Source organism: Mustela nigripes, chromosome 7, assembly GCF_022355385.1.
Source record: "Mustela nigripes isolate SB6536 chromosome 7, MUSNIG.SB6536, whole genome shotgun sequence".
Lineage (NCBI taxonomy): Eukaryota > Metazoa > Chordata > Mammalia > Carnivora > Mustelidae > Mustela > Mustela nigripes.
In genome coordinates, this window is record NC_081563.1 from 102,587,571 (window position 1) to 102,615,118 (window position 27,548).

General features: G+C 39.3%; 1 protein-coding gene across 1 annotated transcript in view; it reads right to left on the minus strand.

Annotated features, from left to right (window-relative positions):
• Positions 1 to 27,548, minus strand: part of SPTLC3 (serine palmitoyltransferase long chain base subunit 3) — a 136,822-nt gene that overhangs the window by 101,378 nt on the left and 7,896 nt on the right. Inside the window, exon 2 of the mRNA XM_059406529.1 lies at positions 2,393 to 2,578. Coding sequence (XP_059262512.1) covers positions 2,393 to 2,578 — 186 coding nt within the window. The remainder of the gene's footprint in view (positions 1 to 2,392; positions 2,579 to 27,548) is intronic.

Here is a 27,548-nt window from a genome sequence, read left to right on the forward strand (position 1 = left end):
AGAGAGCTTCGAGCTGGTGTCAGGGAGGGGCTGTGGGATCCTTGTGAGAATGGCCAGGAAGAACTTGCTTTTCTTATCCCAGTCTCCCATTTCATTACCAGCTCCTACCAGATTCAACTCTTTCTATATCCTTTGCCACTTACAGACCTGTACATACTCAAAACTGTATCTGTGCTCATAATTTTGTTAATACGAAACTTTGCCATTGCGATGGGTGTGCCACCACCACTGACCAAAGCAAAAAGTTGGGATTACTTTGGTTTCTTCCCTTTATCATATTTTCTATATCTACCTCCTAAATATCTCTATAATTCCCTTTTCTTCATTCCATCTACCCCTTTCCCAGTTTAAGAACAAATCTCTCTTTCCTAAACTATTTTAAGTCTTTTTAAATTGTCACTTTGCTCCTAGTCTTGAATTGAAATTCCATCTCCTACAACTATTAAATTCTCTAAACTTCTGCATTCTCATCTCTCCCTTCCTCTTTTTTCTCTATAGACCTTCCTTGGGAGATCTCATCTACTTCTGTGGCTTTGATTAACACTGATATGCTTAAGATATGCTAAAAATGCCACAATATCCATCAGGGATGTTCCTCCAGGGATTCAAACCTTTCTACCTAACTGCCAGTTCTCAACTTGTCAAAAAAAAGAATTGACCATTTTGCCTCCAATTGACTCTTCCTCCTTTATTTTCCATTTTAAAAATGCCACAGCCTTCTTCCTGCCCAGCTACCCAAGGCATAGACTTGGATGTGGTCTTTCATTTGTCCATCTCCCTAATTCCCCAAGTCAAGCCAACCATCCTTAACTCCATCTTCTTTAACATCTCTTGGCCTTATCTCTTATCACCACCCCTATTATAACGACCCTGGTCTTACCCCAAGGTTTCACCCAGCTTTTTTTATTTATAAGCTAGATTTCTGCATCAGTCTCTTAACTGTTTTTTTAAGTCTGTGCTGTCCTGCAATCCTTTCTTCATAGGCTAGTGAACATAGTCTTTCTAATCTGTAAATCCGCATTCTTCTGCCTGAATTCCTTCAATGCCTACCCATTGTTCTTATAATAAATACCTTTGGCTTATAAAAACCCATTATAATCTGGTCCCTACTTGCCTCTCAAACAATCTTTCTCCCCACATACTCCCACTGTCACTCACAATAGTCCAGTCATTGGAATTCCTTGGTTTCTTGAATGTACAATGCTTTCTATTACCTCTTTCACACCATGTTTTCTTTCCCGATTTTCTTTGCTTAGATGTGTTCGAGACTCCCTCATGTGGAACAATCCTTGCCCATAATCATCGTAGTATTTCAAAGAAATTTTTAGAAAGAAGGAATTCAGGGCATCATAAGTCATATGAGCCAATTTGGAGAACATGTTAGGAAAATGCAGACTTTCTGTAGAATATTTGCCAGGTTGTCCTAGTAGGTCTATGTGAAAAGAGGATGATATAAACTTGTATGGGTTAACTCTCAAAAATATCTATATTAGTGGTTCTAAATTGGGGTTTTTTGAACTTCATGATACCATTTGAAAATGTTGGGAGAAATGTATGATTGTCACAAGTGTGTGGTAGAACGCTAACTCACTGATATGAATGGAGGCCAGTGATGCAGTTAAAAACTTTATAGTGCATAGGAAAGCCTTCCTTCCATGTCAAAGAATTAACCAATTCAAAATGTCAATGGTACCAGAGTTGAGAAATCATGAACTATATAAAATTAAAATTCCATGTTTCACTCAGGCACACTTTTCTATTCTAGGGTAGAACATAAACAATATTCATCTTGCAATAAGAAGACCAGAGTCCAGTCCTATCCAAAAGCCCTTGTTCTTATATTTTGATTTTTCATCTTTAAAATGGCATTTTACTTATTTTTTTTTAAAGATTTTATTTATTTACTTGACAGAGAGAGATCACAAGCAGGCAGAGAGGCAGGCAGAGAGAGGAAGCAGGCTCCCCGCTGAGCAGAGAGAGCCCAATGTGGGGCTCGATCCCAGGACCCTGAGATCATGACCTGAGCCAAAGGCAGCAGCTTAACCCACTGCGCCACCCAGGCGCCCCTTTAAAATGGCATTTTAATACCTGTCACATGGTATTGTTATAAAAATTAAATATGATGATGTATGAGAAAACCCTTAGTTCAGTGTCTAGAGAACAGTAGTTTCTTAATAAAATATTTGTTAAAAACAAAACAAAACAAAACAAAACAAAAACAAGTCCGACACGTGGAAGATGGGATTTATGGGGCAGAGATGAATAGAATTTACCCTGAGTGGTTTCTGCGTGTCTCACTCTTTTATAGGACCTGTACATGCATCACAACTTCTGAGAACACTTAAGAGAAGAATATGCATTGACAAAGATCCAAGGAGGTACACATACATACTTTTTGTTCTTCTCGCTCTATGGCTGCGTTACATTTTTCTATTCCACAGCTCCTCAAAAAGTCTCTGAGATAGCCAAATAGGGTTCCAAGTCCATATCCCAAGTAAGTGAAAACCATCACGTGAAGAGGTGCTTCCTCAAAGGATTCAACAAGTGGCTTATCGTAAACATGTGGCCACCCATTTTGCTGAAAACACAAAAGGAAACAGAAGGTTAGTTCTCTTCCATGACAATAAAACATATATTTAAAAATTTTTGGACTTTGAAGCTTTTAACTTTCAAAGAACACTAAGATCATAAAAGGTGCTCAGAGAAAAATGGAAGTTGGTCATGAATGAGGGCAATCAGAAAGGTGCATTTTATTTTACAACCCCCTAATAAAATACTGGATTCAGGCAAAAATTCTCAACAGGCGCTAAATCCATCAAGTGAAAGGTTAATGAGGAACACAGTTTTTGTAAGATGTCAAAGTTATCACTCCCATCAGTTACTCCCTAATCACAAATCTGAGGTCACTACCTTGACCGGGTGATCAAATTCCATCCCCAATGTTGGAATAAGATCACTTGTGCTCTTATCAGAGTGTAAGATTCAATACACTAATGATGCATTTAGCCTGAATTTAGTCAAGTTTTCATATCCAACTTCCACTTCACCAGAAACATCAAAAGAAGGGGAGGTGACAAAGGACTTCATCAGGAAACAATCAGATAACCCACAATGTGCACAGCAAAGGAAATTATCAACAAAATGAAAAGGCAACAGATGGAATGGGCAGAAATATTTGCAAACCAAATCTCAAATGAAGAACTCATACAACTAAAAACCCCTCATGTAACCTGATTTTAAAATGAGCAAAGTCCTAAATATTTTCCCAAAGAAGACCTACAAATGGCCAATAAGTATATGAAAAAGTACTCAACATCATTAATCTTCAGGGAAATGCAAATGAAAACCACAATGAGATACCATCTAACACCTATTAGGGTATGGGTATTATCGAAAAGGTAAATGATAACAAGTGTGGGTGAGGATGTGGAGAAAAGGCAATCCTTGTACACTACTGGTAGAAATACAAGTTCATACAACCATTATGAAAATGTACAACCCATATGAGGTTTCTCAAAAAATTTAAAAAACAGAACTACCACATGATTCAGTCATCCCAGGTCTGGGTATAGATCTATAGGAAGTGAAATCAGTGTCTTGAAGAGAGCTGTACCTCCAAGTTCATTGCATCATTATTTATGATAAGCAAGATACAGAAATAATCTAAGTATCTGTAGATGGATGAATGGATAAAGAATATAAAATACTGTAGAATATTATTTAGCCACAAAAAAGAGGGAAATCATGCCATTTCCAACAATATAAATAAATCTGGGCTACATTATGCTAAATGAAATAAGCCAGGCACAGAAAGACGGATACTGCATGAACTTATTTATATGTAGAATCTAAGAAATCTGACCTCACAGAAGCAGAAAGTAGAATGGTGGTGACCAGGGGCAGGAAATAGGGGAAATAAGGAGATATTGGCCAAAGTATGTAAGTCTTCAGTTATAAGATGAATAAGTTCTGGGATCTAATGTACAGCATAGTTACTACGGTTAATAACATTGTATAGTGTACTTGAAATTTGATAAGACAATATATCTAAAGTGTTCTCACCACACACACAAAAAAAAGGTAATGAGGTGACATGATGGATGTATTAATTATCTTGGATGTGGTAATAATTTCACAATGTTTACATATATTGTACACCTTGAATATAAACATTTTTATTTCTTAATTATACCTCAATAAAACTGGACAGCAGAAGCAAAAAAGAGGGGTGGCGGAAGAAAATTAAAAGACACAACCCAATGCAGTGTGTTTTTCTTCATTGGATACTGTTTTGTTGTTGTAAAAACCTGGTTAAAAAAATCCGTATTTTGAACAATTGCATAGGTCCAAATGTGGACTTAGGTTATTATAGGACCTATATTATTCCAAATCTTATTAAGGAATTGTTAATTTTGTTAGGAGTGGTAGTATTATTACAGTTATGTGAGGAAATACTTCAGGGCATGCTGAAGTATTAGGGGAATTAAATGTTATGACACCTATAATTTTTTTAAATGGTCCATCAAAAATTGAACATATATATGGTACAATTTTGGGAAAATGTTAATAACTGTTGAGTCTATTGGGTGCCTGGGTGGCTCAAGTCGGTTAAGCATCCAATTCTCAATTTTGGCTCAGGTCATGGTGTCAGGATTGTGAGACTGAGCCCATGTCAATCTCTGTGCTGAGTGTGGAGCCTGCTTAGGTTTCTTTCCTGCTGGCTCCCCCAACCCCAAATCTTTCTATTGCTCTCTTTAAAAAAAGTTACTGTTGGGTCTAGGTGGAGGTCATGTGAATGTTGGTTAAATTATTTTTCCACTTTTGAGTGTGTTTGAAATTTTTTATAACAGAAAGTTAGAGGAAGTATTTCTTCATATTAGGTGTCAAAATTCCAGTGGAAGTAACTTTTAGTACCGAGCCATTCTGATTCCTGTTTAACTGAATTGCATGTTACAACACAATCAATATTGGCTTAGAGGATTAATGAATAAATTATTCCTAAGGCTAAGATTTAATTAAGTTTTAGTCTTTAATAAGTATTCATACATTCATTTATTATTTCACTCAACAAATGTAATGCAATGCCCAGATTCTGCTTTTCTCAATGAGCAAGTATATGGACCACGTGGAATATATAACTTTTAGTGACTTACAGGAAATTGTCAAATGTCTACTCGTATTTAATGCATTAATTTAATTTACACATATATATTTAGAATGATGAATTATATAAAGTCTTATTAAATAGAAGCATTGTTTTTGCTACTGTCATAATCTTTGTTGCCACAACAAACACTGTTTGATTCTATCATCACAGCTTTTCAAAATATGTCACTTTCATTTCCTATGTTGTTTAAGTGGCAATATTTTAGAAATCTCTATGTGACCTAGTCACTGCAAGTTTTATCCCAAGCCCCAAAATATATGACAATCAAAAAAATCTGTCTGTAGATGAGTATTTTTTTATTTCTACATCACTTGTTTTGAAGTCATTTTTTAAAAAGCCCTTTTATGATGACATTGAACACTTGAGTTGTGAAGTCAAAACCCTCATGAGATGCCACTAAATCTTATTAAAATTCCTTGCCTTCTTATTTATGCATTCTGTCAAGTTACTTCTCTAGATTCTCCAAACTAACATGGATGGATGGAGGTTGCTCTTGTCTCATATGACTTCCCCAAACATTACCTGGTGTCTCAAGTAATGACAGTGAGAGCGCATTGCTTAATATGAGGTCTTGAATGAGAGGTTATAGCCATTGCTTTGTATTTGGGATTATAGGGAATGCAATGTGTGCCTTCTGTGAGCTATGGGCAAGGTTCTGGAGATTCGACGATGAACAAAACAGACCGGGTCCCTGGTTCCTGTCTTCTTGACCTCCTTCTCACTATGTCCTCCCACCTATCCTGTAGGTCTGATGGAGAGCTGATCTCAGTATTCTGATGCCAGCTCTGATCCTTAGCTCTGTCCTGTGCTTAACCTTTGGATGACTTCCAAGTGACCTCCTAACCCAGTTAGGAACCATCTCCTGGATCCTTTCACATCATGGGGACACATCATTAGTGTCCTTCTTTCCTCAATTTGTCAGATTCCAGGAAGGGACTTTGAGAGCTTCATGAAGGAGGAGTGGATGAACTTTTGTGACTGCTAACCAGTACCTAACTTGTACCTAACGTACAAGAGCAAGGAAGAGGGAAATGGAAAGTATCTGCAAGGAGAATTTTGTTATTGTTGATAAGAAGACAGGGAATTAGAAAGGGGGCTGCTTATGGGGGGGAAGACTGAATTGGAGGTGGTTACGGCTCACAGAAGTGGGACCATTTGTCAGGCAGCGAGAGATGCAGGAAGTGAGAGCCCCTGGCTGAAATGGAGTCAACTGCTACAAGGCACAGTCTAAGCCACAGTTAAAGGTGAATGTGATAAAGGACAAATTATAAAGAGAGAAGAACAGTGGGTTTGAGATAGAATTGGGGAACCCACTGATTTTAAGGGCATCATAGAGGAGGAGGAGTGAGTGAAAGGGGCTCAATACAGGTGACGTCACACACAAATTAACTGCTTTAGATGACCAAGAAGATGGCTAAGTTATGAAGCCACATGTAACGAGATACACTTCCAGGCCATCCTATGACAATCAGCTGAAGATTTTCCCTTTTTTCCCCTTTCTGGCTTGTATCCATTTCTGAGCTCTGTATGTGGCCCAATCAAGCACCACATTTCCCTGAAATCCATGGGAACTTCCTGCTTGAAATGGCTTTGCAGCAAACCTGTACTGCACAGAACAGATACCTAGATGCAAGTAATACTGTCAGTGGGGTGCACAGCCTAGACTACGGTGGCTTTTTTTTTTTTTTTGCCCCTTTGGCTTGTGCTGGAAGAAAGTTATAACATAAAGAAGAAATTATCAACAAGGTCCGTCAGTTCAGACCAAATCTACTTTCTCTCATAAAACTTCATTTGTTTATTTTAATTTAATTTAATGTAATTTTATTTGGCTGAGAGAAAATGAGATATCTTGATGGAGAACAAAGTTATTGGGAAATATATAGGTCTTTCTTAACAGATGGAAAGTGACTCATTAACAACATCCCTTTATTTATTTATTTATTATATATTTCTAAAGATTTTATTTATTTATTTGACAGACAGAGATCACAAGTAAGCAGAGAGGCAGGCGGGGGTGGGGTGCAGGGCTCAATTGCAGGACCCTGAGATCATGACCTGAGCCTAAGGCAGAGGTTTAACCCACTGAGCCACCCAGGCACCCCTACATCCCTTTCTTTAAAATTGAAGTCCATCATAACCTCTTGGGAAAGGTTTCTCAATCTGGGGTTGGATAGTTATTCTTAAATATGAGATTTGTCTCTCCAAAATGAGTGAAGCATTAAAATCTTACTTAATAAGTTTGCTGGTCAAAGGCTGACAGACAAAGCATGGGAGTCCATAATGTGCTTTCTTTTTCTGCTCTACCTTTTCTTTCACAGCCTTGAAAATAAACAGACCCTGAGCCACCTGGCCTAGAGTGCCTGCTCATTTGCAGCACTGAGACACCCTGAGGTTTGTTCACTTCCTGGATTCCTGTCACATCTGGAAATTATCAGGGTGTTGGGCATGCTGGGAGGACCCACTTTTATAGGGGATGAGTCTTCCATTCAAATTAGTAGGTCTTCTGCTGGCTGAAGACAGTCCTATGCTAACATTTGAAGGGATATGAAATCAATAAATACAGTCCCTTTCTCCCAGGATTGATAATGTTACGGTGTATGTGGGAGGTGGGGGGGGGGGGGGGGGGGGGGGGGAGGGAAGGGAGTGAAAATGACCATAACATTGAGTAAAAAATAAATTTCATAAGGTGCCACGAATGGAGGGACCATATCACACTAGGGGGTCAGGAGAGGCTTCCTGAAGGAGGTAGAATTTGAGCCCAGTCCTAAAGAGCTAAATGGTGGAGAGCTCTTTGGCAGCCATGAGACTATCTGGGTTCAAATCCTGGCACTTTCATTTGCTGACTGGATGCCCTTGGCAAGATCCTTAATTTTTCTTGCCCTCAAATGCCACAAGTATACAATGGAGCTAATAAGAGTTGTCTCCTGCCACCCAAGATTTATTTCTTAAAGAGAGAGTGTGAGAGTGAGCATGAGGGGGGTAGAAGCAGAGGGAGAGAATATCCAGCAGACTTCCAATGACCAGCACAGGTCACAGGGCTCCATTTCTGGACCCTGAGATCATGATCTGTGCCAAAACCAAGAATCGGATGGCCAACGAACTTAGCCACCCAGGCGCTCTGAAGGTTTATTTGAAAATTAAACAAGATAATATATGCAAAGTACCAGCCAGAGTAAGTACTCATGAAATGTTATGATTTTCATGAAATATTCTGAATAGAGAAGACAGATTAAAGAGTTACACTAAAATATTTGGGAAGAAAGGGAAAGAATATGTGTGGAGCCCTGGTGGGTACCTAGACACAGGGAGAAGCAGAAAGAGAATCCATTGGGAGGCAGCAAATGTGAGGGAAGAAGTAGTGGGAGGTTTAAGGGAGAGAAAGTCAGAGGGTTGGGACACTGGAGCTGAGGAAGAACATTGCATATGGGACGCTCACAAGGCAACTTCAGCAAGTGATTTTATCTGCTGGTTTCCTGAGTGGTTTTATGGACAGCAGGATTTAAGGAGAAAGGGGATGTAGAGGCAACAGACCTTGGAATGGTGACTACTCACTGAAGAAGTGTGCTGGCGAAGGATGGGACAGGCAGGAGGTGGTGGCTTTAGGTACTAATAGTGAAAGGAGCTGCTTCTTTGTGAATAAAGAAATATCATATTGAGGAATTAAGGAAAGTACCCAATAGATTAAGGACAAACTGGAGATAAAAGGAAGAGATGGTATAATTCCCAGAACAGTGTTCCTGAGGGGGTGGGAGGGAGAGCACAAGTGACTATCTTGACCAAAAGGACATGAACAGTTTCAGTAGAATTTTTCCTCTCAGAATTTTGAAAAACAAACAAATCCCAAACAGGCTGCTGGCCTTTGCTCTGCTGTAGTCCTTAGAGTGGGATAAAAAGGGATGAGCAAATCTGGAATCAAGTTAATTCTGTAGATTAACCACTCACTCACAAGGAAGGTTTTGTTTTCAGACTGAGGCAGCTCTTGGAACATGGCACATTTCATTGCACCGCTGGGTTGGTCCATGGAAAGAAGAAACAGGATGAGAATGAAGAAACTGTCAGGTTTGGGTCACTATGAGGGTAGGAAGTCTAAGAATAAGATTGTCTCCAGGATGACAAAAATGCTGAAGGGAAGTTAGAGCACTGGGGATAAGGAGAGGGCCATCTTCCTTTCTGAAGTGGAATAATGCAGAATTTTCCACATTATGAGAATGGGGTAAACCTCCTCTGAGGTCTTCTGGGTAGAACAGAAACTTCTGAGAATACTGGCATTTTGAGAATGACTGTCTACCTACATTGTAGTTGCTAGGTTTTGAGCAGAGAAACAGAACCTCTCTGAATGATATCGAATAAGAGACTTCTTCCAGTGATTAAGCTGCACTCAAATGTGGGAGTTGATTAAAAATCCACAGGAGGGGAGACTGTTTCCACCATGGTGCCATGAAGACCCTCCATGGACCGTCTTAGCAGTAAAACAAGCATAACTGGTAAAAACTATAAAAATACAGCCATGTAGCTAGAAATTGTCTTAAGGACATACAGCAAACGAGGAAACATTTATTTATTGCTTGTGTGTGTGTATGTGTGTGTATGGCTAGTATTTATATATATTTTTTCTTTTTTTAAAAAAAAATTATCATCCCTAAGGTAGTAAAATTCAAAGCAGCTCTTTCTTCAGTAGAATTCTTACTTTTACTCTAACATATTTGTCTTATTGATTCCCACATTACCATTTATTTCTCTTCCAAAATACTTTGAAATGTCAATTATATACAAATGATACAGCCTGAAAACTCATAAAAGTGGAATGATACAAGAATATGAGAATAGGGCGCCTGGGTGGCTCAGTGGGTTAAGCTGCTGCCTTCGGCTCAGGTCATGATCTCAGGGTCCTGGGATCGAGTCCCACATCGGGCTCTCTGCTCAGCAGGGAGCCTGCTTCCTCCTCTCTCTCTCTCTCTCTCTGCCTGCCTCTCTGCCTACTTGTGGTCTCTCTCTGTCAAATAAACAAATAAAATCTTAAAAAAAAAAAAAGAATGATGAGAATACACAATTCTACTTTATTTGGAAGGACTTCAGTTGACAACCTGCAAGTTGTCTGGGGTTATTAATAAATGCATACTTTAACCACAGCCTTATCTCATGTGTTTGGTAGATATAAATGTTTAGAGATGCTTTATAAAACTCTTATGTCTCAGTTTAGTCTAAGTCCTATCATCCTGTCACAAATAGGTGAGACACTTGGGCTCAGAGTGGATCATTTAATTCTATATGTTTATAGTCATGTTTAATTTGGACATAAGCACCTTACAAATTTTATTCTGGACTTCTACAGTCACCTGGTATAACTAATCATTGACTACTGGCAAACCCTAGCACGAAATGTTCTCCATGATAAAAGCCAAGTGGAAACCTCTTCTCTAGGGTATTCCAGGAGGATAGTAAAAGAAACATTTGCTCAGCCAACTCAAATTGTTCAGGCCATGGAGATACATGAACATATGACAACTTAGGTTAAAACTTTTTTTTTTCCCCCAGCCTCAAATGTGCCTGAAAGATTTCATTATTATTGTTTTTTTTTTTTTTTTTCTATTTCAACACTAAACCAAGCCTTACTGTGCCCATGTTACCAAATGCTCTGCAGAAGCATCTGTCAGGATGTGCCCACAGACTACAGGCTGACAGCTATGACCAGAGAGAGATGATCAGGGTTCCATGGGAACTGGGAGAAGGTTTTATCTAACCCTGGCTGGAAAAGGTAGGGGAGGCTTCATGAATGAGAATACCGTTGACTAAGGACTTGGAAGATGCAGGCAGGAAGGATAAGGGCAATAGGAATGGATGGAGAGAAAGATCCCCAACTTAGAACTGAAAGCATCAGAGGAGATGCCCATCAACCCATCTCCAGGGCCAATGCAATCACCCTCTCGCCTCCTGGATACTCTCCTTATTCCATCCTGACTCTTCAGATCTGCAGCTGCTTAAGTAACTTTAGCTGTAAAATCCATTTATCACAGCATTTCCAAAACTCTCCCTAGAGAAGGCCACTAACAGAAAGCATTTTTGGAAAGGCTATATACTTCTGTGTCTCTTGGGTATTTGCAGTGTACAGAAGGTAGAATATATGAGCCATCTTTCTTGTTCTTCACTGTTACTCCCTATTGCTAGCACACAGCTTCCCATAGGTAGGTGTTGAATAAATACTTGCTCAATGAATCAGCTTATTGAATGCTATTAAAATAATAAGAATGAAACACCATTTAACTTTGGGAAATCCAATACTCTGGTTTCTCTTCAGATCGCATAAATCTTTCGCCTTTTAACTTTGGGAAATCCAGCACATGTATCAAATGTATTTTTCACCTTTCATATATATCCACCTAGACCATGACAAAAGACTTTCTTGGGGGAAGTGCTAGTTTTCAACATAAAGCTAAGTTTCTTAGCATAGACCTGACTTGCCTCAAGATCTCCCATTTCCTGCCTTATGTTTGTTGCTTAAGTAACATTAAATTTTCTTTTCACACCTTGATTTATCTCCTTCACAACTTTTCTCTGGCTGCCACTCTCCTGTAATTTCTTCAGTTTCTACTCCTTTCCCAAACTGTCTTCTGCTGCTACCCCACCCTCTTTTCCGTACAACACACACACACACCCTTTGCCTGCCTAATAGCCCCTGTTTAAGACCAGCTCTGGCTGCTTCACTTCATAAGAAGATCCAGGCTTGATGGTCTCATGGCGTAACACCATCATTATACTCACCACAATGTGTTACAATAATATTTTTAGAAGACAAGGCATTTAATAAAAGGACAGAAAATAAAGGATTACTTGCAAAATAATAGCTTTCATTATCTTGCATTCAGGCCTTTCAAGTATTTCAAATATTTTAACCCGGTTGTTTGTCCAGTGTGGTGAAGACTGGCTAATCACCAAACCCAGTTCTCTTTCCTCTTCCTCCCAGCTGGGCTACATTTCCCTCCTCCCTTGCAGGCAGATGTGGCCACGTGACCGCCTGTGGACCAACATGAAATGGGTAGAAGGGAAATGTGCTGCTTTCATGCCTGGCCCATAAAAAAAGCCTCTCTTGTGATCCACTTCTTTCTCTCTTTCCCCTGTTGCCCTCTAAATGCTGATAGCCAAGGTGACCTTGGAAGCCACACATTAAAGATGGCAGAACTCTTGTGAGCCTGATTCTCTGAATAACTGTGTGAGCAAAGTCCTCACCACTTTATCCTCCAGCTTCCTATCACTGTCAATTAGACTTACTATGGGTGAGAAATAAACTTCTGTTGGGTTATGCCATTGAGATTTGGTGGCTCACTTACTATGACACCTATTATTATGTAAATGAATACATTCTATAGGGATTCTGTTAAAATGTTTTTGTTTTTAACCCTTGCTTAGATGTGTTTGGGAGAAGTCTAAGAACTGAGTCATGTCCCCAAGGCAACATGTGTATCAGGCCCCTTCTGGGCTGACCAAAATTCAAATATAAATCTGGGAATTTTATGCCAGAAAGTTAACTGAGACAAAGATTCAATTCTTGATTCATTGAGCATCTCTGTATGTTGAGCAGTGCATAGTAGATAAAAGGATATCCCACAATTTAGGCTTCAGTGACCAGAGACATCAGAGAGAGAGACAAGATTATAACATAGAATTTTTCAGGGGATAAGGTCTTTATATATTAGCTACTTCAGTCCTTTTTTTTTCTTTTCTTTTCTTATTGATGAACAAGTTTAGTTCTTCTGAGATTAAGTTTGTTTCCCATTATCTTGGCTTTCCTCTTCACCATGTGAAAAAGTAGTCAATAGGTCAGGGCAGGCCATGAAGAAAGCCATAGGTTTCCACAGGACACACCCAGATTGGGAAATGAAGGATTCAAAATAAAGGGCAGGAATGCTCGGAGAGATGAAAAGAGTCCCTAGCAGAATGCCCCATGAATATCTGTTGTAGGAATGAGCAAATGAGAGGGAGAGAGCCACACTTGGGAAAGGCTGGGAGAGGTGAGCAGGGCCTTCTAGGACAGGAAGACCAGCATGGGCACTTGTTGCTGGGTGGAAACAGAACTTTGCTTGGGCCTCTGGCTGGACCTTAATTACCTGCTTGGAGATGAGATATATGGAGTGCACAGGTACTGAATGAGCCTTCTGTGGCAAGGTAAGCTAGACCTTCTGTTTCAGATAGTAGTGAAGGAAAGGTATGCCTTCAATTGGGATGCCTGTTTATCAGAACTGCAGGAGGATGGGTATAGGGCAGGAAGATTTGAAGGATCCTTAGATCTTACCTGGGATGACAGCTGGAGGGTAGGCTCTAAAGTCAATTTGACATAATTCAAACAAAATGGCTGTCCTTCACCACCCTCCAATGATTGTATTCTTCTGATATTATTTACAACCAGCTAGCTTACTTGAGGAACACAGAGCTTTTACTGAGTTATCCTGATAAATCAAAGAAAACAATGTACCAATAATTAAATATCACTGAGAAGCACTACCATCTATTATCTTTTTGATCAGCTATAATGTGCCATGCAAGAAGAGTACCTCTCTCTGAGGTGTTTGAAGGCATATGACCATGTTCTTATTTATTTACAGGACATTCCTAAGAAGTAGGCAGTGGAAAAATAATAATATTAGATAATAGATATTATCTATTAATAGATATTATCTAATGATATTAGAATTATCTTTGCTTAATAAGAGAGACATAGGGCATTAAGCAACTTCCCTAAGGTTGCTTGGGGAAGGCAGAATAGGTCAGGGAAAAGTTGAATTTCTCAATTTTACAACAGCAATATTGAAGCAGAAAAGCTTGAATTTAGACTTTTGGGATGGACTGAAACATATTTTAGAAATAAAATAGCTATAGGGTTGAATCTTTTCCCTTTCCAGGTAAGTACGGGTAACTGCAAACACTTTGTGGGAAGGCTGGCTACCAAGGGGATATTCCTGTACTGGGCACTGGGGGAATCATCCAGGGAGTCTCTCTTATAGCCCCATCTTTATAGAGCTCATGGGCTCATGGGGAGATAAAATATGCATACAAAAATATAGTATTTCAGGAACAGAGAATAAGAAGCATTCAGTGGCAACATCTCATCAAGTATATAGCAGTGGTAAAAAGCAAACAGGAAGTTTGCTAAGTCATCCCATCCTTATACATTTGTTCATTCATTCATTCATTCATTCAGCAAGTAAATATTGAGTACCGACCCTGTGCCACTGCTGTGCTAGGTTCAAGTGACATGGTGGTGACCAAGGGGGTTCCAGCCTCTGACCTCATGGTCTGTGTGTGTGCTCTCCAATAAAATAATCACCAGCCACATGTGGCTATTTACATTTAAAGTTAAAGAGTTACAATTAAATAAACTAAGAGACTTAGATTCTCAGTTCCACTAACCACATTACAAGTGCTTGATAACCACATGTGGCTGGTGACTACCTTATGAAAGGAAACAGATCTACAACATTTCCATTACCACAGGAAATTCTGTTGTTCAGAGGTCAGCCAATTGCAGCCTGTAGACCAGATAGGGCCCACCACTTGCTTTTATAAATAAGGTTGTATTGAACTACAGATACACACATTTGTTTATGTATTGTCTTTGACTGCTTTTAAGCTATAATGGCAGAACTGAATGGTTGTGACAGAGGCTATATGGCCCACAGAGCTGAAAAAAAATTATTATCTGGCCCTTTAGAGAAAAAATTTGCCAGCCTCTGGTCTAGATGGAAATACAGGTTCATAAAAAATACTTACAAAAAGGGAAATGATGTATAAATAAGAATGTTATGGGATGCAGGGCGCCTGGGTGGCTCAGTGAGTTAAAGCCCCTGGCTTGGACAGATTTCGGATCTGATCTAGTTTAGGAAAAGAGAAAGACCTTCCTAAAAAAGACAGTGTATAAAATGAGATCTGAATAATCAGTAGGAGTTTACCAGGCACAATGTTTTCAGCAGAAGGAAGAGCCTGAAGAACTATGGGAAGCAGAGAGAGGGCACAGTGTTTGGTAGGCATGGACAGTAAAAGGGCAGGCATGGTCAAGGGTCATTTCTGGAGGAGGGGAGGGAGTCCATCCACTCTGTCTATTGCTACTATATCAGTAGTATAGTATATATCAGCCTAGAATGATGTCTGATACGTAGTAGCTATCCAATAAATATTTGATGAATGAATGACTGAGTGAATAGTCCATGGAGGTTATGCTGAGCTCATAAACCAAGTTTAGGATTTCAGCCTTGATCCTAACAAGGTAGCTACTGATGAGTTTGAGAAAAATCTGTAGCTTAAGAATGTGATCAGATATGTGCTTTCAAAGGGCCCTTGGAAGCTGGGTGAAGAAAAGATCTTTGGGAATAACCACATTCAATGATTCACAGTGATCTGTGGCTGGTCATCTGCTTGGTAATTTCAAAGTCTTTCCTATATCCACCCTGGAAGAAGATCTAATGAAGCAAACTTATTCTGGTGATCCTGAAATTTTGAATTTACAATCCCAAATCAAAAGGATTTGATTAAACTGTAACTATATGGAAATGAGCCAACAGCAGAGGTGTGCTTGGACACTAGGTGAGGTGTGCACTGTGGCATTTCTTTAACACGCCAGGAAGCCAGTGACTCATAGGTAAATTACAACACGGGTGGGGCTCTTGGAAGAGCACAAAATGTGGTTCTGGGAGTCATTTGGCTGAGCTCAGTGGACTGAACTTGGATTACAAACAATGGTTTTTCTCTTTGGATCAAACTGAATCTATTTTTTTCTTGCACCTCAGTGATGCCGAACTACATACTTGGGCCGCACCCAAAACTTCCTGTTCTGTGAAGCTAGGCCAAACAGTGCCTGACTTTCAGCAACATGAAGAAGCAGAAGGCCCTGCTACCTAGAAAGAGAGAAACTGCCAAGGATCTAGTTGCTGTTTCTTCTCTATGTGTTTCTTAGTATTTGGTCCATAGTTGTACATACCTATTCTCCTTGCTTTTCTCCTCCCTTTCTCTGACTGTCACTCTATAAAACCACACACATTGCATGCATGTCAAGAGCAGCATAGGAACCTATAACCTGGTTCATGTTTTGCTTGCCTTCAAAGACAGAATGTAAGAGAGTGTGTGTGTGTGTGTGTGTGTGTGTGTGTGTGTGTGTGTGAGAGAGAGAGTGAGCATGCCCAACAGATGGGGGGAGGGCAAATGGGCAGGGACAGACAGAGAAGGAAAGAGAGAATAGTAAGCAGGATCCATGCCCAGCACGGAGCCCAACTCAGGGCCCGATCCCATGACCCTGTGATCATGATCTGTGTCAAAATCAAGAGTCGGAGGCTTAACCGACTGAGTCACCCAGGCACCCCCAGAATGTGTCCTTAAAGAGATTAGTTGAACATTGCTAGCATTTCCTCACTGAAATTTTTTGTTTCTGGGGAAGGGAGCACTATTTTATGTTCCATGAAAACATTTTTTTCCTTGGAAAAATGTGTATACAGTCTCCAAAGAACCCATTCACCAAGAATGTGATACTGTAACAAATTATTTCTTTGCTTCCAAAAAATCCGATAATTTCCATGGTCATAGCTATAATTATCAGGTTAATTTTTCTTATCATGTGACATATACTGTAGAAAAAAGTAACTTCTCCAAGAGCAAGGTTAATTTTGACTAGTTCTTATCTGTACTCCTACATTAACCAACTAAGTAGATTCAGGCATTTTTAGCCATCAGTTTCTGAGCCCTAAGTAATGAATGGGTGCAGGGTCTGAGTTGTCTGATTGGTGTAAAGATTAATTACACTTAACAACAACAACAAAAAACTCCTCTGTTCATGACCTGATTTCTTTCAGGCTTTCTGTCATTTTTTCAGGCCACCATGCAGAGTACTTTTGTTTTTAGTCTGTAGGCACTTCAATCAGTGGTCTTGCTAAGAGATTATCAGTGGTAGGGCACCTGGTTGGCTCAGTCAGTAGAGCATGTGATTAATCTCGGGGTTCAGGAGTTCAAACCCAACTTTGGGCATAGAATTTAATTAAGAAAAAAAAGAAATAAAAAGAATTGACCAAGTGGCAAGCATGGCCCTTTAAAGAAAATGTCACCCCCTTTTGCATAACTGACAAACCAAATCCTGGGGTACATCAGTTGTAGGACTGTTCCCGGCATCCTAAATTATTTGCATGAGTTGGCAAAAAGTGTTTGTGCCAAAAGCTCCTCTGGGGTTTGTTTCGGTTCTATGATGTTAAAGACAGTGATATGTAGTGGTGCTAGAAACTGGCAGCGGACATAGGTGTGTCTTTCTCTGGATTGGCCATTTTGAGGTCTTGGGCAAGCGATGACACCTATTCAAGTCTCAGTTGCCTATTGAGAAATGTGTCAATAAGATCTAGAAAATGAGATAACGTGCTTCTCTGAGATTTGAGATCAGTTCTGCCATCATTGTTCAAGTGTTTGAGATGATCTGGAGCCTAGTTTCTTTAGGAATAATGGTTAAGTAGGCGACTAAGAAACATGCTATATAGCAAGAACCCTGGAACTCCTACCATGTCATCATCAACGTCATTGCCTTGGGCAAACTCAGAAAAGGAACCAAGAACTGAACTGATTAGAAGCAAGTGTTCACGATAGTAAGTGTTTGAAAATGAACTTGAGGTTGATAAAGGGCTCAAGAAAAGGTACTTTACATAGGCTATATAACATAACAATGGGAAAACAAAGGCAAACGATTTTAAAAGAAAGATTTATAGAAAGTTGTGCTAGCGCTGCAGTGTGACTAGGGACAGGTAGGGTAGAAATTAACATTTTTCAAGGCTTTTAGAATCGCATGGATTTTTGTTTTTTTAATTTACTAAGACTGACCCCCAAAGCTGTTCTTCTGAGTAAGTTTAATACCAAAAATAGCTCTCTTCTTCTCGTGAATTATACCACTGAAGGAAAGATGCCTTGGTTATTTTCACTTCCCACATGTTCTTGCTAGGAGCAGTTGATGGAGTTATGTGCTGAATAAGGGCTGGATTAATGTGTGCTGCAGTCAGGCCTTTGAGACCTCTTGGAACTTTAGAGTCAGAATGTCTGAGACTGTTGTTCCGCTCTGTCCCCATCATCCATGTGGCTTTGGCCTCATTCTTTTTCTTTTTCTTTTTTTTTTTAATCTTTTTATTTTTTTATAAACATATAATGTATTATTAGCCCCAGGGGTACAGGTCTGTGAATCACCAGGTTTACACACTTCACAGCACTCACCATAGCACATACCCTCCCCAATGTCCATAACCCCACCATCCTTTCCCTACCTCCCTCCCCTCAGCCACCCTGTTTGTTTTGTGACATTAAGCCATCTCTTATGGTTTGTCTCCCTGACAATCCCATCTTGTTTCATTTATTCTTTTCCTGCCCCCCAACCCCACCACACTGCATCTCCACTTCCTCATATCAGGGAGATCATATGATCATATGATATGATCTTACTTCACTAAGCATAATACCCTCTAGCTCCATCCACGTCATCATAAATGGCAAGATTTCATTTCTTTTGATTGGCCTCATTATTTTTCTAAGCCCTGGCTTTTTCATCCATAAAATGGGCCAATAACAGTCATTCTATCTGTTGTATGAGTCCAGTAAGATCCTGGATATAGGCTGATGGTACAGCTATAAGGATCTGGGTACTTGATGCTGAGAGTTGAAAGGGCAAAGAATTGTTAAGTTTTTAAGAAATCATTGTCTTAATTTTGGGTTCCCCAGAAGCAGACCCTGAGGAAAAGACTTAAATGCGAGTTGCTTATCTAGAAAGTGACCCCAGGAAGCACTGGTAGAGAGGGAGAATGAGATAAGGAAGGGAAGGAAACTAGGGAAGAGTGTGCTGTCAAGTCATTTACTACTGTGGGCAACTGACCCTCCCTTCCAGATGGGGAAACTGAGGCATAAAGGGATTATGCCACTTGCTCAAGATCATAGAGCTACCAATGTGAAGCTGGAATTCAAGTCTACACAGGGCCAATGATGACATTAGGAGTCAGATGATCATGGTTCCACTACTTACTAGCCATGTGAGTGACTGTCCGACCTTTTCAAACCTTGGATCCTTATGTGTGAAATTCGAAAACCCATGGTGAGGATAAACAATATTATTTCAAAAAGCCTAAAATCATGTCGTTGCAATCATTCACTCTAATTAATATTGATTTTTCTGACATTCTGTTCTCAGATATGCAAAAAAAAAAAAAAAAAAGCTTTCCACATGCGGTTTTTATTTTGGGAAGTAGGAAAGGAGATGCTTTACTTCTTACATGAGACAAATGCAATTTTGAGATTTTAATTTCAAAAGGGAAAGCTAATGAATTTGAAAGAACAGATACCATTTTGAGTCTTTGGATATTGTGGTCCCTAGCTATTTGCTTTAACCCTATGTGGCTGGGGAGGGGGTCTTCACACTGGTGTCACCTTGGAGGTAATCAGTTAGCTTTGTTGACCTTCATTCCTCCATCTGTAAGAAGACAAAGGATGGAGTGGAATTGTAAGGATTTCTAAACTGAAGTCTCTTTCTTCCAGATGGATTATACTAAGGTCAAAAAAGGAAAATGGCCCTTAATCCCTTTGGAATTCTATGTGTGCAAAGGGAAGTTTCTCTAGACAAACCTTCTGTTGAGCCTTCTTTTAACTCAGGAGATGCCAATTTACACATTACTCTCTTCTTTTTGAAGCCCACATCCATCTTGCTAGTTCAAATGGAAGAATGAACATAGGGGTCATATCATTTCTAGGCATGAATGGACTAGCCAGGGGACGTATAGATCCAAGCTCAAGAGATACGAATGCTTCTTTGAAATTCAAAGAAACATACAGAAATGCAAATTCATTAGCTTATGCATGTACAAGTAGTTTGAATACATGCAGGCAGTACTATCCAGAACGAAAAAGAACCAGATACACCTAACAGAATATCTAACATGAAGAACAAAGGTATTTTTCAGATTCCAAGTCTTTTGAGAGGCAATAGACCTCCATAGGACCAGACAGAGGGGCACCAGAAGCAACTAGGTAACATCTATTAACATGTCTTCATGGGCCTCGGATCAACAGTGTCCACCTTCTCAGAAGACACCCACCTCCAATTTTGTTCTTAAAAACCCTGACTTTGTGCACCACTGGGGAGTTTGGGATTTTTGAGCATTAGCTCCCTGTTCTCCTGGGTGACATCACCCAATAAATAGCCCATCTTCCTTCACAGCCAAAGCTCTGTCCGTTTTTCTTGGCTTGCTGCACACTGGGTGGATGAACTCTCATTTGGTTTGGTTATTATATTGTGTCCAGAGATTGAACTCTCCGATGTTAAGTGGAGAGCTTTATAAGATCTTTCCAGAGTCAAAACTATATTATGAAACTTTTCCTGATAAGGTTTCCTGATAGGTCAAAATTTACTGAGTGGTGGAATTCAGATTTGTGCATTTTATTATATGTAGATTTTACCTCAAAAGAAGGGAAAGAAAAGAACTGTAGACAACTATTGAAACCACATGATATTCATGCAGAAAGATTTGGGGTGAAGTGTACTGATTCTACAAATTTCTTTGGAATGCATAAAACAGAAGGATTGATAAGTGGATAAAAGAATGGATAGATGGATAGATATGTAATAAAATAAAAATAGTAAAATGTTAATTGGAGAATCTAGGTGGTAGGTATATGAATATTTATTATAGAACTGCTTTAATTTTTATGTGATTTTGCAAATATTCACAATAAGACATTTGAGAAAAAGGCATTTTTTTTCTTCCTAGTGATAAAAACATAGAACTTGGGCCCAGCCCAGCACTACTAACTAGAGTTTACTCTTAGGCAAATTTACTTAATTTTTATATGTTCAGTTGACTCATCTAAGAAATGGGATAGAGTAAGAGTATCAAACTCACATAGTTGTTATGAGGAACAGTGAGTTAGTAGTATTTGTAAGGTTCTTAGCATGTTGTGTGATATAAACATTTGTTAAATGATATTTTAAAAATCATTTTGTTTACAGGGACATTCATGGGAGAACAGACTGTACTGACTTTATTTGGACATTCAACCCTAAGAATGCAGAGTTTTATTAAAACCAGATGACAGGCTTATATACCCTGAGGTATGTGTCATTTTCTCTCTAATCCAGGTGCGTTTCATCTCCTACTAAGAAACAAGAATCATCAGGATGGGTAAGAGATATTTAATTTCTATTTTCATTTACTTCAAAAAGTTCCACTTGCTTAAAGCATGTTCCCTGACCCCATACCTAGAGTATATATAATATCTGGATAGCAGTATAAAAGCATATAGCTACCTGGTCTTAAAAAATAATCTAGTGGTTTGGTCATTTTTAAAAAGAGGACAGTGAAGAGTGGCCATGTTCTCCAACAAAGGTTAGGAGCCCTATAATTTAATCAGTAAGAGGTTTTACACTTTGAAATTTACAAAGAAACCTGTATATCATATTAAGTGGGGTTTTCCCCATATTTTAAAGAACGAGGCATATGGAAAGCAAATGGCAATTTAAATAGCAAACAAAATAAGCTGAAATGGAATTCTTACAAACAACAGATTAACACAAATAGATGGTTGTAGAATCAGTACACTTCACACTTCTACAGATATTATCAAGCACCTACTATGTACAGGCTCCGGTCTAAGTGTTGTAAATAAGACAGAAATCCCTGCCCACATGGTACTTATATTCTAGAAGATGAAGCAGGCAAGAGATTGGAAATCTGTGTGTGTGTGTGTGTGTGTGTGTGTGTGTGTGTACATAGTGTTAAGGACAAATGAAAACAATCAGGAAGGGAAAGGAAGGGGTGAGAAGGTTTGCAATTTTTGATAGGGTTGTTAGCTTACATCTCACAGAGATAGTAACATTTGAGTGACAACTTGAGAGCAGGAAGGGTGCAGGTATGAGGACATCTAGGAAGTACATACAGGCGAGGAAGTGTGAATGTCCCTAAAGGAGAGGATGTGTAACGCCTGCTTGCTCTAGTGTTGCTGAAACAGATTAAGCACTGGGAAAAAGAGCAGGACATGGGTCGAAGAGGACAAATCCATGGGGCCTTATTAGATCATTGTAAGGATTTTGTTTTTGAGTAAAATGGGAGCCATGGAAGGATTTGGTCAGAAGAGTGACATCTCTGGATTCCATTTCAACAAGATCCCTCTAGCTGTTCTGTTGAAAACAGTCTTTCTGGGGCGCCTGGGTGGCTCAGTGGGTTAAGCCGCTGCCTTCAGCTCAGGTCATGATCTCAGGGTCCTGGGATCGAGCCCCGCATCGGGCTCTCTGCTCAGCAGGGAGCCTGCTTCCCTCTCTCTCTCTCTCTCTCTCTCTCTCTGCCTGCCTCTCCATCTACTTGTGATTTCTCTCTGTAAAATAAATAAATAAATAAAATCTTTAAAAAAAAAAAAAAGAAAACAGTCTTTCTGGTGATGGTAGATGGGAAGGCAGAGGTAAAAGCAGAATATGGTGGTTTTAAAATCTGTCTATGAATTCTTTGATATTCTTCCCATTAGGAAATTGGGGTTAGGGGAGGCCCCTTTCCCCTTGAACCATGTGGGCTCGCTTGTCACTATCTCAAGCTATAGAGTAGGGTAGAAGTCAAGCTGACCTCTGAGGCTAGGTCACAAAAGTCCATGATATTTCTACTCTATTTGCTAGAAAACACTCTTAAAGACCTTCTGCTAGAGAGGCCACATTGGTAACCCCTACTTGTCTTTTCTTTCAGCCATTCCAACCTTGCTGCCAGACATGGGAGTAAGGAAGCCATTTTGGAGACAGATCCTTCTGGCCTAGCTGTTCCAGATCTAGCCAACAGAGTCATCCCAGTTGAGGCCCCAGATATCATGGAACAGAACAGGAATTGTCCTGATGTGTCTTTTCTGAATTCCTGACCATCAGGATCTATGAGCACAATAAAATGATTATTTTTTAATGCCACTATGTGTTGGGATAGTTGGTTATGCCAGCAATAGGTACCTAGAAACAGAGAGAAGAGGTGAACCTCCTGTAACAATCCAGGTGAGAGGCAATGGTGGCCGAGACTGGGATGGCTGCTGTGTGAAGGTGAGAAATAGATTCTGGATATACTGTGGAAGTAGGATCATGAATATGCTGACTGACTGAATGTCAAAGTAAGGCACAGAGCTGGGACTCAAAAAACCAGCTCTATGTGGTATTGAATATTGGTCTTCCTGCTATCCATTCCTCCTTACGTGATTTCCTGGGAAATCCTGAGGGTTGCTGGGGTGTGAAAAGCCACCAGAAAAGAAAATACCTTTTAACTTTGAGTTCAGTTTTACCCAAGGTTTTAAATGGAGGATTTAAAAGTAGTTTTATAGTTAAAGAAATATGACTACATTGTAGAGTTTCAGAAGGCAAAATTCTAACATAAATTTTCCAAATAAATAAATAAATAAATAACACATGTAGGGCTTGTCACCTGAATGGCTTTGAGTTAAGTGTGTTTTTCTCCTGGTGAATCAACTTGTGAATCCCTTACCCTATCTTCTCTGCAGAGGTTGACTTGCTGGTTTTTCTGGTTGGGTTGTGAGAGCAGATGTAGCCTAATTAGTAAAGGCACTCCAGAGCTAAGGTTCTTAACCTGGGGATCTGAGAAAATCAGGGTTGGCATGAATTCTCTACATGGAAAGTCCTGTGATTCATGGACACACTCATCTTTCCATAGGAAGTATCTATCACCTTCTCAAGAGGATCCTTGACTTCTAAGAGGCTAAGCCCCACAAGGCAGAGAAAGAACAGTCAGGTATAACTTGTAGTTACGAGGATGATCATGACTTGCCCAAAGCCTTTTTTAAGGCAACTTCTGAAGGCCCAGTTATAGCATATATAGAGAACAGTAACAGTGACCAGGCCTTATGATTGCATTATCTATGCAAGGTTTGTATGTCACTTCATATGAAGCTTGAAGATGAGATTTGACCAATAAAATATTGTCAGTTCTAAGACATTTCAACAAATGGGACCTAATGGGTCAGGGAAATCAAGTATGTGTAGTTGGTCATACTTTTTCCTCAGACTTATACATCTTAGGATCAAATGTTAATATAAAAACTCAAGAAAATGAAGATGTGAGACTCATCTATTGCTTTCTAAAATATAAAGTCAAAGTTAAGAAGACCCAAATTCCCTGAACAATTTTCATATAAAATATTTCAATTAATGACCTTTTAGTTTCCCCATCCTATATGCTTATAGCTCAGAGGTTATAGATTTGTGGCTGGCAGCAATGTATCCTTGAAATCCACACTATTTGGATTTTTAAAGATTATATGCCAATACTTAAAAATCAGGATAGTTTTCTCTCTGGCACCTCCTCCTACCCGATTTGGATTTCCAGCTTCTTTGGAAAATCATAAGGTCTGTCACCCAATCTGGTAAAACTCTTGAGGCTGCAATCTTCAGATTGGCAGTATGATGAATAAGGTAGATTGTGGAGAACAATTTTGAATACTTCTCAGAGCTATGCTTACAGTGTTGTGTTTTTTTTTTTTTTTTTTTTTAATGGTTAGTCTAATTTAATTTGTTTCTAATTTGGTGGCAACAGCTCCTTCTCACATGAATTTATGGGTTGGTATACTTCAGAATTCCAGAAAAACTACATTAGTTCAGGTCCACTGAGACAAATGTGACAATACATAATAAAAGGATTAAGTGTATTTTGGGGTGCCTGGGTGGCTCAGTGGGTTAAAGCCTCTGCCTTCGGCTCAGGTCATGATCACAAGGTCCTGGGATCGAGCCCCACATCGGGCTCTCTGCCTGCCTCTCTGCCTACTTGTGATCTCTGTGAAGTAAATAAATAAATAAATCTATTAAAAAAAAAGGTTAAGTGTATTTAAAAATAAATGTAGTTGATTTCTCACAAGTAATTAGATTAATATCAATCTAACTTTAGCAGTACTTCCAAAGGGAAAGTTGTTCTAGTAAACTTTAACAAATAGATAAAATTAGTATTTAATTGGTTGATATTAATATATTAATTAAAAACATGTATTCTTTCAATTAATAAAAACATCTGCACCTGAACACACACATACTTCTGAGTCAGCTCTTTCTTCATAGATAATGCAGTGAATTACAGCCTCCTCCGGTTGAATAATTACACATCAAATTTGATAGCGTTCAAATGATGGTGTTTTTGCACTGGTGATATTTGCGTTTCTCGTATTTGGTATTTGGATATACCCACCAGACCCTCATCTTAAAGCATACCTGTCCTTATTTCAAAACACAAGCAAAACAAAATAAAAGTGTACAGCTTTGGGAAAGACATCTTTGCCACAGGTTAAATGCAAATGGATGGCCCAAACAAACTCTTCCCTCAAAATGCAAATGTTAGCACTAAAAATGGTTATTAAGTGAGATTGCAGAGGGATTTTTCTGGGCATTTCAAAGAAAGAGAATATCCACCCGCTCTTTTACCTCCTGCAGTTTAACAAACCACTGCAACCGTTAAAACATCATTTGTTTGCTCAGGAGTCTATAATTTGAGCAGGGCTCAGTGGGGAAAACACATCTCTACCGCATGAAGTATCAATAGAAGCAGATAGACACCGGAGCTGGAGGACCTACTTCCTAGGTAACTTACTCACACAGTCTACATTGGTGCTGCATCTTAACCAGGGACACAGCAAGGACATGTTTGGGATTCTCTTTGGGACTGCTTGGGTTTCTCCAAGCATGGGGGCTGGGTTCCAAGAGGGAGTGTTCTAAGAGGACTAGATTCAAGCTACAAGGCTTCCGGTCACTTAGTATCAGAAGTTCCAGATTATCCCCTCTGTCTCATGCTGTTGGCCAAGTAAGTCATTAGGTCCAGCCCAGATTCAATGGGAGTGGAATAGATTCCATCTCTCAATGGGAATACCCCAAAGAATTTGCACACTATCCTTCATATATCACATCACATGTCCAAGATGTCACTATAACTGGGAAATTCTGTGCTAATTTAACTGCCTATTCAGGGTGGCCATGTCCCCTTAAAGAAGCTTCTAAAAACTGAATATCTCCAGAGATACATCTGGGGCTCAGTGTGAATCCATATGACTTAGAATTATGTGGGTCTATTTTCTTTAAGTTCAGAGTTGTTTAAAGTGAAGAGTGGGGTGGGGGATGGCCAGTGCATCGATGTAGTTTGTCCACGAGTGGACTATGTTTCGTATTGAAAGCTCTGGTATGTGACAGGTTGGTGCTAAGCTAAATTTTCATTAAGAACAATAAAGAAAACAAAATAATCCACAATACCTTTAACCCACACTAAGTCTGCCCTTCAAGGCTGAGTTCAGTTTGTCCCTTCCCTGTGGAAGATGGTATGAATCCTATTTCTATTAATATCTTGTGGTTAGAGAAGCAGTATAGACTAAGGACCTTGGTTCTAGAATTAGACAAACCTAGTTTCCAAACCCAGAGTTGATACTTGTGAGCTGAGGACCACGGTTAACTTACCTAAACTTTCTGTTCCTTCTATCAGATGAGTCTGATAGGGATGCCTGGGTGGCTCAGTAAGTTAAGGATATGACTTGATCTCAGCTCAAGTCATGATCTCAGGGTCATGGGAGGGAGTCCTCCTGGGCTCCAAGCTCAGTGAGGAGTCTCCTTGCCCCCCCGATTCCCACCTTTCCCATCCCTGTATGCTTTCTCTCTCTCTCTCTCTCAAATAAATAAATACATACAATCATAAAATAAAACAAAGTAAAATAAAATAAAATGGGTCTGCTAATAAGAGTGTCTACCTCAGAGAAATGTTGCAGATGATGAATTCAAAGCACTTAGAATGCCTGGCATTTAGAAAGACTCAATACATGTTGGAGATTATTATAGTTATTATTTTCTTGATTACCTCCCAAGGTTCTTAACTATAGGCCAACATGTATTAGGAGTGGGAGCATAAACTATTTGTGGTCACAATGAAAGCACAAGACTCTTTCTTTTCTTTGATAACTGAGGCAACTGAAATTAACTTCAGTTCTTAAAGTAAAGGTTTCTAGGCTTAGTTTTAATTGAAAGAAGATAATATCATGGGGTCTAGGGCAAAGTGTTGGAGTAAAAAGAAATTGGCTAAGGGGTAAGATGTAGAGTTTATGTCCCAGTTTTCTTCTAGCTGTGTGACTTTGGGAACTTATTTATGTTATTAGAGCCTCAATTTCCTCATCTATACAAACATGGCTCATAATATCCATCTGGCAGTATTGTTATGATAATTAAATGAGGCAAATTTTATAAAAGGACTTGGTAGGGAGCAATTACCAATAATGTTATTTATTGACCTTATTATTATAATTGAAGTGACCAAAATAATTAGATTATACCAATTAAGTTTCAACTTGCCTTTTTTTTTTTTTTCAAAGATTTTATTTGTTTATTTGACAGAGATAG